This window comes from Arabidopsis lyrata (genome assembly GCF_000004255.2).
Source record: "Arabidopsis lyrata subsp. lyrata unplaced genomic scaffold ARALYscaffold_6, whole genome shotgun sequence".
In the NCBI taxonomy this organism is placed as follows: Eukaryota; Viridiplantae; Streptophyta; class Magnoliopsida; order Brassicales; family Brassicaceae; genus Arabidopsis; species Arabidopsis lyrata.
Genome location: NW_003302550.1, coordinates 7,280,588 through 7,298,552, shown reverse-complemented (window position 1 = coordinate 7,298,552; position 17,965 = coordinate 7,280,588). Strand labels below are relative to the sequence as shown.

Below are 17,965 nucleotides of genomic sequence, written 5' to 3'. Positions count from 1 at the left end.
GAACTGCAAGAATCTAAACCTCGGTGAAGTGTACCTTGGAGAAGGACTTTCTTTCTGTTGATTTGATTGTGAATGTTATTGAGCATGTTACAAGATCCTTGCGAGTTTTCTGCCTTTGCATTGCAGTTGGACTGAGTTTCTTAGATATGAGAATTATTTTCTATCTCTTTCAACATAATATATAAATTTATTGTTCTGTCATTCCAAAATAATTTTTACGAATCCAGCATACTGCTGTTTGGTTAATTGTTAAGTTAATTACAATTGTTCATTTGATAATTCTGCAGTTCCATTTATCATATATACTGATTTTATCTTTAATGATTCCATGACATTTTTGGTTAGGAAACCGAAACTTAATGATTCTCATTGAGTATTTTTCTACACTCTCTCTCAGATTGAACAATTCCTCGAAGAGTTTGTTGCTTACACTTTTTATATAAATAAATTCATGCCATTTGGGATTCTCACAAACATGAACCCTATAACTTCTTCATCAATGTTTTGCCTTATAATGTGGCGGTCCACTTTCACATGTTTGGTCCAACCATGTCGAACCGGATTGTGAGCAATGTAAATGGTTTGCCTTATTACAAGTTGATGGCTCTATTTGGTGGAAAACCAATCTCGATTAAATGGTTCTTGATCCTTAATGACTACCTTTTTTTTTCCCTTGTTGATAATATTATAGTTTTGATATTTGAATGTTTTCAAACTAAGCTGATTTTATCGTATGGTTTTATGTTTTCAAGCCAAACCATGTTGAATGGTCATGCATTTTTCATTTTTTTTTCTTTCAATTCTATCATTATTCGTAAACATTAACAAAATGTTATATTTGTTAAAACGATTCTAATTTCCTTTTTTTTTGCATTTACATATAATTTTCGTTTCTTGTTATTCAAATGTATGTTAATATTTTAATTGTTCTGCTGGTTTAAGACACTAAAGTTTCCATTTTGTTGACAAACCAATAATAGATTTCGATTTTTATTTGTGAGGATAAACAAAAGTCTTACATTTTCTTCAGATATAAAACTTTAATTTTCTGTTTTCGAATTAATTTACTTTCACACGTTTTCTTCAGTATAAAGACATTTGTATTAGTTCTTAGAAATAATCTCTTCTAATTAAATTATAAACGTTAAGAATTCGCTGTATTCAACTTTTCCTATTTGTGATATTAAAAAAAAAAAAGAGGACAATCCAAAAAAGTGAAAAACTGGTCTTTCAGGTCAGGTCAGGTCTTCTTCTTCCTGCAAAAACAAAAACCTCAAAAATAGAGAAAGTTTCAATCTTTCTTCATCCTAAATCGTTGATTTCTAAAACGGAGAAGAAGAGAAGATAACGCGATTAACTTGATTCAGCCTTCCTTCAGGTTTGGTGGGCTCGAATACTCAGGAAATGAAAGGGGCAAGTAGTGTTAAGAAGAAAACCCAGTTGTTTAACGAAGCTGGTGAGGCGGATACGGTAATGGAAACTGTCGGAGAAAGCCGGAAAATAAGCGGCGACGGTGGGTTTTTCAGTGACGACGGCGGAGGAGGAGGTGGAGAGTTGATTCTTCGCGAGATGGGCGATGATAGGCGTACGGAGGATGAAGATGAAGAAGAGGATGAGGATGAAGACGATGGAGGAGATGAGGAAGATGAAGAAGGAGAAGGAAGAGGAGGGAAAGAGGAAAGGCCAAAGCTTGATGAAGGGTTTTACGAAATTGAAGCTATTCGTCGTAAGAGAGTTCGAAAAGTAAGCTCCTTTTTTTCAGCAAATGTGGCTTTTTTGTTAACCATAACTAGTTGACTGGCTGCTTTAGTCAATAGTATTCATCTTAACAGAGCTGAGAATTGGCGTCTTTGCTCTAGAGGAGAGGAAGAAATAGCAGAGTAGTTTTATAAGGAAGCAAAGTTTTGATTCTGTTGTTGTTATGTGATCTTTAATGGTTGATATCTTCTTGGATTGACTGAATGATTCTGCCTTTTGGTTACTGGTTCGTCCGCTCTATATAAACTGGATGGTGTTTTTTGATTTGTAGGGAAAGGTCCAGTATCTAATTAAATGGTGAGTTTTTTCTAATCTTACTTGGTTTCATTTTTTAGTTTGCGTTCTTGATTAAACATATGCTTTTCCATTGACATAAGTTATAAAATCGGTTGTGAAAGGCGCGGATGGCCCGAAACTGCCAACACATGGGAGCCTTTAGAGAATCTCCAGTCTATTGCTGATGTTATTGATGCATTTGAAGGAAGGTAAATAAATGCAATCTAATTTAGGAGTTTTGTGATACTTTTGAATTGATTGTTTCATGGATTTTCTTGGTTTTAATGTATGGATTTGCTTTCTTGTTTCAAAGTTTGAAGCCGGGAAAGCCTGGTAGGAAACGGAAGCGCAAATATGCAGGTCCTCATTCTCAGATGAAGAAGAAGCAACGTTTAACATCTACATCACATGATGCTGCTGAGAAATCTGACTCTTCTACGTCTCTCAACAACTCTAGCCTTCCTGACATTCCTGATCCACTAGACCTAAGCGGTTCGAGTCTACTAAAAGGAGATGGGGAAGGTAAGAATGCTTATGTATCCAACCAAGTTAAAGCTAACAGCGGGAGTGTTGGGATGGTCCGACAACTTCGTTTGATCGAAGATGAGAAAGAATATGATCCAACACTTAACGAGCTAAGGGGACCAGTCAATAATGGTAACGGTGCAGGATGTTCTCAAGGAGCAGGCATTGGTTCTGAAGGTGACAATGTAAGACCCAATGGCCTTCTCAAGGTTTATCCTAAGGAGCTTGATAAGAACAGTCGTTTCATAGGTGCTAAGCGGAGGAAGTCTGGTTCTGTGAAAAGATTCAAACAAGATGGATCCACAAGTAACAACCACACAGCACCTGCAGATCAGAATCTGACACCAGATTTGACTACATTAGACTCTTTTGGTAGGATTGCAAGGATGGGGAATGAATATCCTGGTGTGATGGAAAATAATAATTTGTCTCAGAAAACCAAGATTGAGGAGTTGGACATCACAAAGATACTTAAACCGATGAGCTTTTCAGCATCTGTATCAGACAATGTCCAGGATGTGTTGGTGACCTTTTTAGCGCTGAGGTTTGTCTCTATAGCTCTTTGGTCATTTCTCGCAATTTGAGTTCATATTTGTACAATTTTACTTATTTGGCTACTCTCATAGGTCTGATGGGAAGGAAGTGATGGTGGACAACAGATTTCTCAAGGCTCACAATCCTCATCTGGTAAGATTATCTTTATAGCTTTTTTTCTTTTCTGCACTTACATATTTTGAAGTTTCTTATTATCTTTTCTAATTTGTTTTCTCGACACCAGCTGATTGAATTCTATGAGCAACATCTCAAGTATAATCGCACGCCTTAAATCATCCCAGGAGGTAAGAATTTGTTTGTACACAGCACTTGTAGGTAGAAAAAGGTTAGATGGCTTCTTTATTCTAGCAGCGCAACATGTAGAGTCGAGGTAGCGGCAAGTGGTTTTTTTGTATCGCGTCTGCGGGAGGTTTCAGATTGTAATTTATCTCCTCGGGTTCGTTATGTTCACTCTCTATCATAGTAAATCTTGTCACTTGGACCTTTGCTTCTTATAGCGGAAGGTTTCTTGTACTTGCTTCTTCAAAGATCAAGTTCATGGTATGCTATCAAAATATATGAATCAATCAATATATAATTATGTATACAAGGCAACAAGTGATTTTTTTTTTTTACTTTCGTATGACATTTCGCTGATGTAATTTGGAATGTCGCTCTCAAGCCAAATGAACTGGAAGAAACTTGATCCTCTTGGATCTTGGTTGCTCCTTATGCAAGAGCTCAGTTTCATATGCTCTTCTTTTCAAAAGTCTTGCGTCATCAAATGCCTTTGAAAGATCCAAATCAGAATTCTGAATTTTGTCAGAGTCATTAGAGAACTCTTGCATCATGTCTTTAAATGATATAAGGTGCACTGCACATTTTTTAACCTCTCCAAGCGGGCTAAAAGAATCTCCTTCTGTGTTTTCGATTGAGAATTCAAACAAGGCTTCATTGTAAGCTCCCATGGACATGCAGGTTCTGCTGAATAAGAGAAGGTGATCTGTTCCAAAACACATGTTTGTGAAAGCTTTTGGATCAGGATACCACACCTCATCCATAACAACCAGCTCACAATCATCAGCATCTTTTAAAATACAAGAGCAGTGTATCTTCAGATTGTTCATCGGGTACTGTCCATCAACTCCAATCATGATGCAGGCAGAAAATCCCAGAATGTCAGACGATGATTCACTCTGAGGTAACTGTATATTCAGCGAAGGACCCATGACTTGGTGATTGAAGCAACTGGGTATGTCACTTCCAGGAAAATAAGAGTGTTCTGGTTTTGCTGACTCTAGCTTCATGTTACAGTGAATGAGAATCTGCGCTGCTTGATCCAATTTGTAACAGTTGCTAGCTACAAACTGGCGCAGACAATATTGGTTGAAGCAACCTGAGATACTCACTAGGGATGTGCAGTTATGGATGTAGATATACAAGAGACCTCGTGGAAGCTCATCGGGCAATGCTTGAAGTCTCTGACAATTGTTTAAATTCAGTCTGTTCAACCTGGTGAGCCGTTTGATGCTTGCGGGGATGAATTCGAAACTGTTCCCACTCAAATCTATTTCTAGTAGATTCCATAAGTTACCAATACTGTTAGGGATCTCTACCATGTTCATGTTGCTTAGGCTCAGAGCTCTCAAGTCATCAAACCTTGCTAAGGGAGGACAAAGAGAATGCAACAAACCTTCTGGAGTATAGAGACTATTCCCAATCGCTAAAACTTGAAGACGGGTAAGTCGTGCAATAGACCGTGGTGCTCGCCTTATCACTGTTCTACTGGCTTGAAGCACCTCAAGAGCTACTAAATTCCCAATGTTTTCAGGTAGTTCTTTAATGCTAGTCCTATCTAAATCAAACCACCTCAAGCAGCTCATTGTCTGACAAATTTCTGGTGGAAAACTCTCGAGTACAGAACATCCAGAAAGCTTGAGCTTTTCAAGTGATCTTAGCTTAGAAATGCTTAACGGAAGTGATTTAAGTCTTTTGTTTTCTGAAATATCCAAGGACCTAAGCTGAGAGAGATTACAGATCCTTGCAGGAATTTCTTCAATTGATGTCTCAGATATACGCAGAACTTCTATATTCGTGGCGACACGAGGGAACTCGTTGACATTAAGGCAACCAGATACTTCAAGCGTTTCAAGAGATGTTAGGTTCTGTAATGTGCCTGGGAGGTTCTCAAGACGTTTGCAACCATCCAAATTCAGGGATTTCAGTGAGACCAAGTGCCTTAGATAGCTTGGAAGGGTCCTGAGTCTCTGGCAATCTGACATATCCAATTCAACCAGACAAGAGAGACGACTAATTGATGATGGCAGTTCCTCTATCTTTGTACTGCTCAGATAGAGTCTTCTAGTATTCCAAGAAATTTCTGGAAAATGCATTAGACTTGAGCATCCACTCATTCGCACTGTTTCAAGTGACTTCAAAGTTATTCCAATCGGAATGTTCTTGAGTTGGATGCAATTAGTCATGTAGAAGCAAGAAAGTCCCTTAAGGTTCTTGATAGATGGAGTAACCTCAACCAAGCTTTGGCAATAGGAAAGGTTTAGTTCCTCCAGATTTGTGGCTTTTGAGAGATCAGGAATTTCGACAAGGTATTTACAGCGAGAAAGATCCATCTTCTTCAAGTTCGTAAGAGGCTGAAAAATTTACATCATTATGTTTTAGTCTTCTCGTCCAATAGCAAATAGCAAAAGAAAAATTATTTGGAGTTTATATTTAGAAATTACCTGGATCCCATCCCAAAGTTTTTCAAGATCGCTATTACTCATACAAAGTTCAACAAGAAACTCAGGACAAAATCTTGAAGGCATAGTCTTTAAAGGGTATCCATCCCAACGGAGATAACGAAGCTTGCGTGGGAGATAACTAAGGCCATTAGGTAGATGCACTCTAGTCTCTCCATCAAATGAAAGATCATAGAAGTTAAGAAGCTTGAGATTAGACAATCCCTCGAAAGCTCGATCACTAGCAAATACCTCAGAAATTTCAGAGAGGTTCAGAGAAATTCCTTCAACAAGTTGTGTTCCCTAAAGAAATGGAGAAGAAGCTATCAAAAGTCAAAATCATTTACATGAAACTTCTGAAAAGATAGAACGAGAAGAGAAGCGCGTGCACTCTAACTTACAGAATTTTCTGACAGCAAATCACAGATGTCTTCAGGATCCCATACAAGTAACCGTTGGGCTGGGTTGTTAACTGCTTGTTGACGAACAATCTCTCTACCCATCTGTTCAAGCAAATCATGCATCTTTATGTTTCCATTTGATACAAATATCAAAGACTTCTCGGTAAGAATCGTGATACCAATTTCAGCAGCAAAGCCACAAATATCCAGAAGTTTTGTGACATAATCAACATGCTTCATGTTATAGAAACATGATATATAGAGAAAAATTGCCTTCTCTTGCTCATCCAATCCGTCGTAGCTAACTCTCAGAACTTCCATGATATCACTATGAGGGTAAGTTTTAAGCCTAGCAAGAGTGCTTTCCCATTCTCTTTGGCTTCTTCGATAAAGGAAGGAGCCTAAAACTCTTAGAGCCAGTGGAAGGCCAGAAGCATAGTTAATAGCTTGAACCGATAACTCCTGAAACCCATGTGGAATTCTAATCTCCTCTCTGAAAGCATAGTTACAAAAGAGCTGGAGAGCTTCTCTTTTGGGTAAACACTTCACTTTATATACCAAATCTATTCCATGAGAAAGTAGCAAATGTCTATCCCGTGTTGTCACGATAATTCTGCTTCCCGGACCAAACCAATCAATCTCCTTCACCAATTCATTCAATTGCTCAGATCTATCTACATCGTCAAGCACAATCAAGACCCTTTTGTGCCTGAACCTTTCCCTTATCATGCTGCAACAAGACACCGAGCCCCACGCTTCTTTATGTCTCTCTCGAAACATTCTGCATAAAAACTCCTCTTGTAAACGCCTAACTCCGTATCTGTTACAGACTTCTTTCACATTCTCCATGAAGCAATGAGCTTGAAATCGACCTGAGAGTTGATTGTATAAGTACTTAGCAATCGTAGTTTTCCCAACTCCACCCATTCCCCAAATCCCCACCATTCGAACATCCTTGTCCTCTATAGACATCATAGACTGAAGAAAGTCCAAATGAAAACTCATTCCAATCAAACCTTTTGAATCATCCCTTGAAGTCAAAACCAATTTATCAGAAATGTCTCTAACAATCTTCTTAATCAGCTTTGACTCATCCCTCCTACCATATAAAAGTCATTACTTTAATAATAACTTTGAATAAACACCAACTAAGACTGTCTTGGAAACTTACCAATTTCGTGAGTCTTCACCAGAAATAGCAGCTAATTTCTTCAAAGCTTCTTTCCATTTCCTCACTTTCTCCTTGTCACTGTGACTCTCAACATCTTCACCGAAACTTCCTCTCTGTCTTCTCACGTCCGAAGGATCAACCTCGTAGAAAATGGGCAAGATTGTCTGACTAATCGTATCTTTACATTCCATGATCTTCAAGAGCTCGTCTAAGCACCAGCTTGAAGCTGCGTAGTTCCTAGAGACCACGACAATGGCGAATCTGGAGCCTTTGATCGCATCAATAAGCTCTGGGGAGATAGATTTTCCTCTCTGTAGATCCAAATCGTCTCTGAAAGCGTTGATCCCCATCCGATCAAACTCGCAGAATAGATGGCTCACGAATGTTTTACGCACATCTTCTCCTCTAAAACTCACGAAAACGTCCGTTTTCCACACGGCTGAAGAAGAAGAAGAAGAAGGAAGAGAAGCCATGGATTCTCTCTGAGCTCTACCAAATAGATTCAGTTCAGAAATAGGTATCTATCATCATCATCCAGTATCCTCCAAAACCTGGAAACCATGAAAATGATACTCAGAGCTCAAAAGTCAAAGGTTCCACCTTTACAACAACGCGTGGCAGAGACAGAGTCAAAATCAAAATTAAATTTTTTTGTCCTTGTTTGCCATTTAGCAGTGTAAACGCTTAAAACGGTAAATATCACTTGGTGAAAGAAATATAAATACATAATGTGATTAGAGTTTGAATTGTGGGTGAAGAGAGAGAACAATGGAACATAAGTTCTAATCAATATTGTACAAATCACTCAAGAAGGTGGTGAATCCAGTCCTTTACAATAACCGGTGAACCATACCAAGGTCTGGTTTCATCGTCTGATCCAACAGGCGAGTGGTAAACACCGTCGAAGCTAACATTAAGTGCACCTTCAAGATGAGCTGAGACCTCAGGAACCACTCCATCACCCCACACATCAGCTCTTCCACATACTTGCTTATATCCTTGCCCTACAAAACGAGCACGGAAAGTAGGCCCTGAAGAACCGATCTTCTTGTTGCTTGCTATAGCAAGTTCTGAAATCCCTTCTCCACTGTCGATTCCAACAGTCACATCGGAATCAACATTCGCATCTGCATTGTCTACCAAACGAGCTCCACGAATGTATCTACACATGAAGTACTAAATTCAGATTCCAAGTTTGGACAGAGGTTCCTCACATATATGGTTTCTAGAAGAAGCATTACCTCCCGGCAATACAAATATATCTCAGCTCAGGAGTGTAAACGGCTTTTGCACAATTCTCTTCGACATAATAGAGAAGACCTCTTGTTTGATCAATAACCCCGGGTTGTCCTCTCGGTGGTGGTCTAAACAGAATACAAAACCATAAGTGGTTAAAACATTGAAGCAACATCTCTTAAAAGGTCTAAAAAATGTAATCGACATGTATGTTACCTACAAGTGAGGCGTACCAAGTGTCAACAACAAGGAAATATCAGAGTTTCCGTATTCTTCCATGTAAACTCGAGCAAGCCATCCTCCAGCTGAGTGTCCAATCAAAGACAATCCTTGACCTATAAGTGACGCAAAACTACCGTGTTTTATGGTTACTGCGATTCACAACTGACACTAGTAGCTAAGTCTGATCCAAGAACACAAAGCAGTAATTTTTACTGCTATCGTATCTGCATCCAAATCGAATGTGAGATTTACCTTGAGCTAATTCATTGGCTTCACGGACTGCATCATCAATTCTATTCAAGTACCTGATCATTCATATAAAAGACTCATCATTTGAAACCAGTCACAAAATTCCAAACACAAAACAAGTGATACATTCATAGAGCAATCAATACCAATCAAGAACAGGACGAGGGCGGAGCGTGCCGCGCCAGTAGGCTGGATCAACCAAACCGGCTGCATTTCTAAACCAATCAAGCCTTGATACAGCTGCAACCACCGCAGGAACACCGTACTCACCTAATGTTACCTCCAGCTTCTTGTAGTCTCCTGAATTGTTCCCTAAACCCTAGAAACCAATTCCACAAAGGAAGCATAAACTAACATGCAATGCAACCCAACATCGAATCATATAACACTGAAACCAAGTCTTGGACTTTAAAGACGTTACAAAAGAAAAATGCAGAAACACTGCAACTATAAAAACAGAGAATTCAATTGAAAGTGTAAAAATCTTTTATTTATCGGTGGAACCACACATTTTCCGTCATAGTTGTCTCAATCAGGGGAATAAGATTATTTACCGGGAGAATCACAGCGGGACGAGGTTTAACGTTGCTAGTGGAAGAAGAGGAGGATGGTGACGTGGCGGCGGAGAAGCTTGGCCTCAGCCTGAACGATGTAACCATCGCCGAGGCCATTTTTTGGCTAGTGGCTATAAAGCTCAAGCGGAGAAAGCTGGAGTTTTTAAAATCCACAAGTTCTTGAGTATTTTAATGTATTTACACAAACGCCCCATTTATTTCGATTCTTATCACACTAAGTACAAAACTCTTGAGATTATTGTAGATTGAGAACAAAGCTTTCTCTTCCTCATTGGGTTTAAAGACGAGGCAGAAGAACACTGAAAAGAAACCATTTTTATGGTCGAATCCAATTGATTCAAATCCTCCTATTCTCTAACAAAAATGGCTGCTCTTTGTCAAGCTTGCTCTACATCTTCGACTAGACCATTGCTTCTGGCGAAAAGGGTGTTTTCCTTCACTTCGTCGCCGTATATCTTCACAAGCGGACATAAAATCTCTCGCCATTGTAGCAGCTTCAGAGCATCCACCTTTGCGTCTGCGTCTACCTCAGTTTGTGTCGATTTAAAGGAACTGAGAAGCAATGAATTGGTGGACTTGGAGTATGCAGAACTAAATCTCAATCATAAGATATCTCAAGTATCCTCCTTTCTTCTCTCTCTGTTTTTGCTTACCCTTATGTCATTTCCTTTTCCAGTCTTTGCTTTCTGTGCTCTTATTTCTGGTAGTGAATTCGAAGTGGAGAGCTTTTCAGCTTCATAGACTCTTCTAAGAACGAGCTGTTATCAGTTATCACTATATCTAATTAGTGGATAGGATTGAGTATCATGTGTCTAACTTTTGTTCCTTTCTTCTCTCTGTGTTTTGTTTGCAGGAAGTGGGTCATGTAAGAATCAGACAGCATGTTAATCCTCTCAGTTCCTCTTTCTCTGTAAGTTGATGATGTTGCAAAGTTTGTGACAGCTTTTAGATTGATATGTTAGTGAAACACCATAACTGATTTATACTGTTCTTCTTTCTGATAGAAACCAGCTCCAGTTCCTGTTTGGGATGAAGTTTATAAGGATCCCTCACTTCCTCTTATGGTGGATATTGGAAGTGGTAACTTGTGAGCTTACTTGGACTTGTGGGACATTGTTTTTTTCTCAACTCAACTCTGTTTATTCTTTGTAGTCTTCTTCTGAAAGTTGAAATATGCTTGCTTCTTCAAGTAATTCTTTATAGTCACCACCAATCCTGTTTTCTTGGAGACTTTTGGTTGCAAAGTTGGCATCTTTCCGTGGAATCTGAATTTGATTTTGAGCAGTCAAATCACTATCCCTTATATCGTTCCTTATCTTGCCCCTGTTTATGCTTGAAATGTGTCTTAACTCTTAAAAACCAAAACTTTCCTATTTGATTTGCGTTCTTGCTTCTCTGCCTTGTTAATGGATTTGGATTCTTTTACTAATACTGTGGTTACTTCCTTATATTTTAGGTAGTGGCAGATTTCTCCTATGGCTAGCCAATAAAAATGCTGAATCAAGAAATTACTTGGGGCTGGAAATACGTCAGAAAGTAAGGATGTATCTCCTTTTGACTTTTTTCACTTGATCATTCATCTACTTAAGCTACTGTATTTTTTTATAACGTTGGACTAAATAAGTTCAATTTGTCACATTTCTTTGCAGCTGGTCAAGCGCGCCAACTTTTGGGTGAATGAGCTCGGACTTTCAAACGTGTAATCTCTGCATTCCAAAACCTTAGGAAAGATCTTTAGAAAATACACTTATGTTATACTCTGTTGATAACTTCTTTGATGGATGGGTTTCAGACATTTCATATTTGCAAACGCCATGGTTTCCTTTGAACAACTCATATCGAGTTATCCTGGACCACTGGAGATTGTCTCAATCTTGGTAAGTGACTAAAATTGTAATCATCCGAGAAAGCGATATTTCTAGGCCCTGTCTTGAAATGATGATCCAACTTCTTGTTGTGGCGTGTTAAATGCAGTGTCCGGATCCTCATTTCAAGAAACGTCATCAAAAGAGACGTGTTGTTCAAAAGCCTTTGGTGAATTCCATTCTTCAAAACCTAAAACCCGGCAGAAAAGTAAGTGTTTTGCTTAATTCTGAAAGCTTAACTTGCCTTCCAATGGCTACCAACATTACTACTGGTTCTACACAGATCTTTGTGGAATCCGATGTGCTGGATGTGGCTCAAGACATGAGAGATCAGTTGGACGAGGAATCAAGTGTTCTTCAACACATGGAAACAGTCGACACAGAAGATGGTTGGTTAATGGAAAACCCGATGGGTATACGAACAGAACGAGAGATCCACGCTGAATTCGAAGGTGCAAGAATCTACAGAAGACTTTACCAGAAACGTCAGCTTACATGATTCTCAGTTTCAAACAAGTAGTCTCCAATTTGGTCGTTGAGTTGAAGATTTATTTAAACCAGTTTGGTCTGGTTTAATTCGGTTTTGATTTCTAGTATAATGCTAACCGAATAGTTTAAACCAAACTGTACCTGAGTTTTTTTGTGCTTTAAGTTGATTAAACAAGACACGTGACTTTTAAATGATAAAATCTGTAAGGCCATCTCCAACGGCAAGAGACGAAGAGTGAGATTTTTCAAAAAAAAATATTGATATTTTAATTGTAAAAATATATCTTAATTATTTTTAATACATTGTATCAGTAAGATGACAACTGGTCACTTTTTGCGAGAATCGTTTCTCAACACAGAAACGTTTCTCCTCTTTTCTCTTTCTCTCTCCAACTTTATTTCTTTTTAATATTATTTAAATCTTCAGAGAACCTCCTCTCTCCCTGCGTTGGAGATGCTCTAATGGATACTGGAATCCGTAATTCTGATTGGTTGAAAAAAACAATAAAAAGACCTATGTTTTCAAGACATCAATTAAAATATATTATCTTGCAGTTTTTTTTTTGTGGAAATAAATAAAAGGAAACGCGTAGCGTGGAAACTACGGCTCGATAAGCAGCGTCTCAGGCGTTTCCTCTGCTTCAACAAAGGCGGAACTATAAATATTCAGACGACGTTGTGATCTTTCGAATTACGAAATCAAATAAAGTCTCGTTCTTTATACTGGGCAATCGCTTTAAGACCATCGCAAGGTCGAATCTCGTGAGAAAAACCCCTCAAGCTTGGTACGAACATCTTTAATCCTATGCTTAGATTCATTTTTTTTTTGTCTGGGATTTTGAGTGTTAGAATAGTACTGTGATATGTGAATCTATCCTGTTATGTCCATGTATGTTGCTTCGTGTCAGAAACTAGGCATCAGATGTTGAAGTTTTAACTTATGCGTTTTTGAAACCCTAGAAATCACTGCTATAAACCTCGAATCTTTCAAAAAAAAAAAGTTAGAGAAGCATTTGTATGTGTGGAAACGATAAATTGGATTTGAATGTTGGTCAAGTTTCTTAACTATCTATAGTTAGAGAGGCATCTGCTGTGAACGAACTGTGTCCATCTGTTTTTTGCTCTTCTGTTCTTTAACATGTTCTGTCGAATTCTCCATCGTTTTAGATTTGTCTGATTGTCTCTTGATTCTTTCTCTCTTAAGGTTTAGTGTTTGCTGACATAAGCTTTGAAATTGGAGTTAGACGCCAACATTCACTTAGCTCCTTATTACTCACACAACATTAATCTGATCGTTGTTGCACGGATTTGATGTAACAAACTATCTGTTTTGCTTCATAATCCAATGGCAATGTGTTTTTTTTTGTTTACAGTTTAGTCACCGATTACTCTGAAATTGAAGTGTGAAAAAAATGGGAAAGGATCAACATAATCACAGTGACAGAGGATTCTTCCACCACTTAGCAGGGTTTGCAGGCGGACATTACCGGCCTCACAGTCATGGTTATGGTCATCACGGTCACGGTTATGAAGCTCCTTATCCATACCCGCCTCCTCCCCCTCCTCATCATGGCTATCCACCAGTTGCTTATCCTCCACACGGTGGTTACCCTCCAGCCGGTTATCCTCCCGCTGGCTATCCTTCTCACGGTTATCCATCTCATGGCTATCCCGGTCCATCTCACTCAGGTAATTTCAATCTCAACAACATTTACATTCTTCTTCTTACAAATATCTTTACATGTCACCAAATTTAGGCTTTAGATTGTTTGTTTACATATGTTTTTATGGTTAGTCTGTATTTGTTTTTGCCAAATGATCCTATACCTTTTAGCATCGTCAAACAAAATTCATTTATAAACACACAGAAAATGGCGTTTTAAACAATAGAGACCTTTAGACTTAATGTTGATATGAGAAAACCAAATTGATGATACAGGACATCACCATGGAGGCATAGGAGCAATTATAGCGGGTGGAGTGGCTGCAGCAGCTGGTGCTCACCATATGTCTCACCATGGACACTATGGTCATCATCATCACGGTCACGGCTATGGCTACGGTTATCACGGTCACGGAAAGTTCAAGCACGGAAAACGCTGGAAGCATGGCATGTTTGGGAAGCATAAGGGGAAATTCTTCAAGAAATGGAAGTGATTGTTTTCCAAAAGACCATATATTATCATTACATAACAATAAAAATCAAGTCTCTGAAATTGCATAGTGAATTCCGAGCCTAGAGATTAGAAAGTTGTGATCTTTCTTTCTGTGTTTGGTTTGTATGAAGCTTGTATAAATAAAGTTTGCCCCTTTAGGTAGTTGGAAACAGAGATCCACTTGTTTGAAAACGATCACTCTTTAATATTGTTGTTGATGTGGAATCTTCACAATAAACGTCTTTCCTTTTTATTTGGAGTTGAAGTTTGATTAAGATTGGTTTTGTTGATACTTATCCATTTTTGTCTATTGGGAAATTGTTTCATGGTTTTGGTTGAAGGAATATATGAACCATAAATGAAAAAAGTAATTTGGATTTTGTATATAAAGAGAGTATTAGATGCTTTTGAGTTTTCTGCCAACCTAGGAAATTACAAAGTGGAAAGACAAAAATGCCAAAAGAGTTGTAAAAAGTTGGCAAAAGACAACCTTATCTCTCCAACCTGCCACTAGTTTTTTTATTTTACTTTTATCTACTAACTTTATACAAAACTTCACAATAATATATCACATGTATTGATCTGTGATATTTGATGATTATATAACTAATCATATGATAATTGGATGTATACGACTATGAAAATTAAAATAAAGGATTAGGCGGGTACATAAACATAGATTTGAACTAAGTTTATGATATTTATTGTTTAGTTGACTGTGGTCTTAATATATACTATGATGATAACATGTCTCAGGGTTTAGTGTTGTTTTGATTTGAGTTTTTCGATAATAACAAAATATTTTAAATTATATAATATAAGTTATTAAATATCAAAAGTAGAACATGACAAAAGATTAGTTTAACCATAATTTTGACCTTGTTCATTTATCTAAACTTTCATGGATGCTTACTAAATATATAAATCATGACAAGTTTTTGATTATTATAAATTTTGGATCTGTAATAAATTATATAAAAACAAACTACTTAAATAAAAATCTGGGAGACAGAGAAGATGAATAAAAACTCAGCTATGAATTTTGTTCGTCTTCATACCAAAAGAAAACTCTTTAAGTGATTTACGAACGGTCAGTAATGCGGATCTACATAGGGAGGTAGTAGGGCACGTGCCTTACACAGACTTCATAAATATAATAAATGGTATTAGCAGCAAATGTGTTTCTAGCTTAATTGGTACAAGTTGCCCTATGCTAAATCCAAAATCTTATGTTCGAATCCTCTTTTATTTATGTCTTCTTTTTGATAAATTTTTTTTACTAATTAATTATGGTTAATATTTTGTGCCCTATGTAGAAATATGTTCTGGATTCGCGACTGGACTAATAACCTAAAAAATAATCAAGACAAACAAACGGTAATAGAGAACTAAGAAAGTAAGAAGTCACTAACTGATTCTCATAATCAAGCGTCCTAATATTCTAAAATTGCAAGAGGATGGATGCAATCAAACTCTCTATTCTCTAACAAAACAAAACAAAAAAAGGAAAGAAAGAGAGAAAGAACATTATAATTTTTTGCATAAAATGCATTTATAGAGAGGATCATGAAAAGAAGGGTGCATATATAAAGAGAAGCATTAAAAGATATTGACAATTTCGCAGACACACAGTGGCGGAGGCAACGTACAACTAGGGGGGTCAGTTGACCCCCATAACATTTTTAGATTTTTTTAATTATAAGGTAATCTTCTACAATAATTATATGTTTTGGGTTAAAGTATTCACAATGACCCCTATGTTATGTGATATATTCATGTCTTTGACCCCATGCATATTCATTTTGTCATTTAATCTTAATGTTTTTTTTACATTTTGGTTTACTTAAAAATCTATAATATTTTTTTCTTATTAAAAAAACCTATTAACATATCGATTTTTTTTCTTCTTTTTAGACATATACTGTTTTAATTTCTACATTCTTTTCAACATTGTTCTTAGAATTTTTTTTCCTAAAAGTCATGAATCAAGATTTTAAAAAAACAACTAAAAAAAAGTTTTGCTGATACAACTAAAGAAGATAAACTGTGAATATTTTTAATTTGAAAGATGAAATATGAAATATTTTAGGTTTAAAAATTATATATATACATATATTTATAATAAGATTTTTTTTTAGGCCTAATTTTTTAAATGTTTTATGACCCCTATAAACAAAATTTCTGGCTCCGCGACTGCAGACACATAAAATTTATGTAGTGATAGTAATCTTGTTTATATCATCCTACTAATCAAACTCAAAATTGATTTTATAGGATATGTTTTCTTTTTAACGGCCGTATAGTAGCGATTGATTTTGACGATTTTTATGACTTTGGCCAATAGTCTTTTCGATTATACGAAATGGTGAAAAAGCTAACATAAAATACATACGAAATTTGGTTATCTTAAACCACATTTTCGAGACCAAGTCCAACAGAAATCTTCCAAAACATAAAAGGAAATACACCATTTAAAACATACACCACTTTGTTTTACTACATTTGTTTATTTCATAACCAACCAGCTCTGAGCTGACTCCACCGAATCAAGACTTCAACTACGCATGCATAACGGGCGATGCTAACGTACCACCATCTAACACTTACAATTTCAACAAACACGAACCACAATCCACATAAAGATAGATATTCTAATAAACTACAAAACATATAATATGTAAATTTGTAATATGTGTTAATTCTCACACTTATGCTTCTTTGGTGAGCATACTCTTCAGCAATGACCACCTGCTAGTAGCTACTCTTTTATGATATCCACAAAATAACAAAATTAAAAAAAAAAAAAAACTTTGAGAATGTACATGAGTAGAGAAAACCGATATTTTCAAATTTCCAAGGCTTATTAATTTATTTATTTTTGCTTAATATATAGACAAGTCCACAAGTCTCTACATATTTTTCCTCTTTTTCTGCTTGTATCCAAAACTTCCATGTTGCTTAAACGTTCCTTTTGTCTTAAAATCCGTAAGTAATTTGACTCAAAACAGCCCTTTAAACATCATTAATTCAGAGAATCTAGACATGGCATTTTTTTTTTTTTAAATAGTAGTAATATAAAAAAGAAAGAGGGCAAAAGAAGTCTGAGATTGATGAAGTAAATGACAGTAAGAGGCACATGTCGAACATGTCAGCTCCTCGAAAACCCATCTCTATCCCTTTCCTCCTTTGCGGCTCTTTTTTTTTTTGTAATCAATTATATTTATTTTTAACTAAACTTAATTATGTATAAAACCTAAAACTAAAAATAACAATCCAGATTTAACCAACTTTTTTCATAAAATATAATCTACAAATAATTTTAAAATTATTAACTGTTTATTAAAATAATTTACAAGTTTCAATGACCAAGACTACTAGTGCATTAATTCATCAAATACATGTAATTTACAAGAAACAAATAATTGTAGCTAGGTTGCATTCTTAGAAAAACCTAATAAAATAAAGTGGACAGTTGGGATATGAAGTCAGGCTTATGTGTCTGAAAGTGATTAGATTTTTTTGTAGCTTTTCGTTATTTTTCTATTTGTATGTAAAATATTGAATGGGAAAAAAGAAGAGGAGAAACATGGCTCCAGCTGTATTCACGTACCCATCCATCTATTTTTGTTTTTTTTTTTGTTTTTTTAAATTTGGTTTATTCCATATTCTTAAGAGTTAAGATAATAAATAAACGTTTGTATTTTGTTGTTTTCAAAAAAAAAAAAAAAAAAAAAAAAAAAAACGTTTGTATTTTGGTATTATGTATACGG

General features: G+C 36.5%; 6 protein-coding genes across 6 annotated transcripts; 3 read left to right on the top strand and 3 right to left on the bottom strand.

The window, feature by feature from the left end:
* Positions 1 to 1,191: 1,191 nt before the first annotated feature.
* Positions 1,192 to 3,698, top strand: LOC9307848 (chromo domain-containing protein LHP1). The gene is made up of 6 exons (XM_002873797.2): positions 1,192 to 1,743; positions 2,030 to 2,055; positions 2,157 to 2,243; positions 2,348 to 3,103; positions 3,186 to 3,246; positions 3,338 to 3,698. The coding sequence occupies exons 1-6, from the start codon at positions 1,405 to 1,407 to the stop codon at positions 3,383 to 3,385; spliced, it is 1,317 nt and encodes a 438-aa protein (XP_002873843.1). The 5' UTR covers positions 1,192 to 1,404; the 3' UTR covers positions 3,386 to 3,698.
* LOC9307847 (disease resistance protein RML1A) lies at positions 3,633 to 7,485 on the bottom strand. Its single transcript, XM_021022115.1, has 4 exons — positions 7,404 to 7,485; positions 6,233 to 7,104; positions 5,835 to 6,134; positions 3,633 to 5,744 (listed from the first exon to the last, which is right to left on the bottom strand). Exons 2-4 carry the CDS (start codon positions 7,079 to 7,081, stop codon positions 3,771 to 3,773), a joined length of 3,123 nt encoding a protein of 1,040 aa, XP_020877774.1. The 5' UTR covers positions 7,082 to 7,104; positions 7,404 to 7,485; the 3' UTR covers positions 3,633 to 3,770.
* On the bottom strand, positions 7,128 to 7,876 carry LOC110227910 (toll/interleukin-1 receptor-like protein). Its single transcript, XM_021023925.1, has 3 exons — positions 7,404 to 7,876; positions 7,249 to 7,331; positions 7,128 to 7,210 (listed from the first exon to the last, which is right to left on the bottom strand). Exons 1-3 carry the CDS (start codon positions 7,874 to 7,876, stop codon positions 7,128 to 7,130), a joined length of 639 nt encoding a protein of 212 aa, XP_020879584.1.
* Positions 7,877 to 8,078: 202 nt separating this feature from the next.
* On the bottom strand, positions 8,079 to 9,886 carry LOC9309910. Its single transcript, XM_002871731.2, has 6 exons — positions 9,665 to 9,886; positions 9,257 to 9,429; positions 9,114 to 9,166; positions 8,860 to 8,974; positions 8,645 to 8,767; positions 8,079 to 8,565 (listed from the first exon to the last, which is right to left on the bottom strand). Exons 1-6 carry the CDS (start codon positions 9,779 to 9,781, stop codon positions 8,205 to 8,207), a joined length of 942 nt encoding a protein of 313 aa, XP_002871777.1. The 5' UTR covers positions 9,782 to 9,886; the 3' UTR covers positions 8,079 to 8,204.
* A 3-nt stretch (positions 9,887 to 9,889) lies between these two features.
* LOC9309909 (tRNA (guanine-N(7)-)-methyltransferase) lies at positions 9,890 to 12,303 on the top strand. The gene is made up of 8 exons (XM_002873796.2): positions 9,890 to 10,303; positions 10,539 to 10,595; positions 10,690 to 10,765; positions 11,142 to 11,221; positions 11,335 to 11,384; positions 11,478 to 11,562; positions 11,660 to 11,758; positions 11,834 to 12,303. Exons 1-8 carry the CDS (start codon positions 10,049 to 10,051, stop codon positions 12,047 to 12,049), a joined length of 918 nt encoding a protein of 305 aa, XP_002873842.1. The 5' UTR covers positions 9,890 to 10,048; the 3' UTR covers positions 12,050 to 12,303.
* A 333-nt stretch (positions 12,304 to 12,636) lies between these two features.
* Positions 12,637 to 14,448, top strand: LOC9309908 (glycine-rich protein A3). The gene is made up of 3 exons (XM_002873795.2): positions 12,637 to 12,824; positions 13,413 to 13,728; positions 13,979 to 14,448. Exons 2-3 carry the CDS (start codon positions 13,452 to 13,454, stop codon positions 14,194 to 14,196), a joined length of 495 nt encoding a protein of 164 aa, XP_002873841.1. The 5' UTR covers positions 12,637 to 12,824; positions 13,413 to 13,451; the 3' UTR covers positions 14,197 to 14,448.
* The last annotated feature ends 3,517 nt before the right edge of the window (positions 14,449 to 17,965 follow it).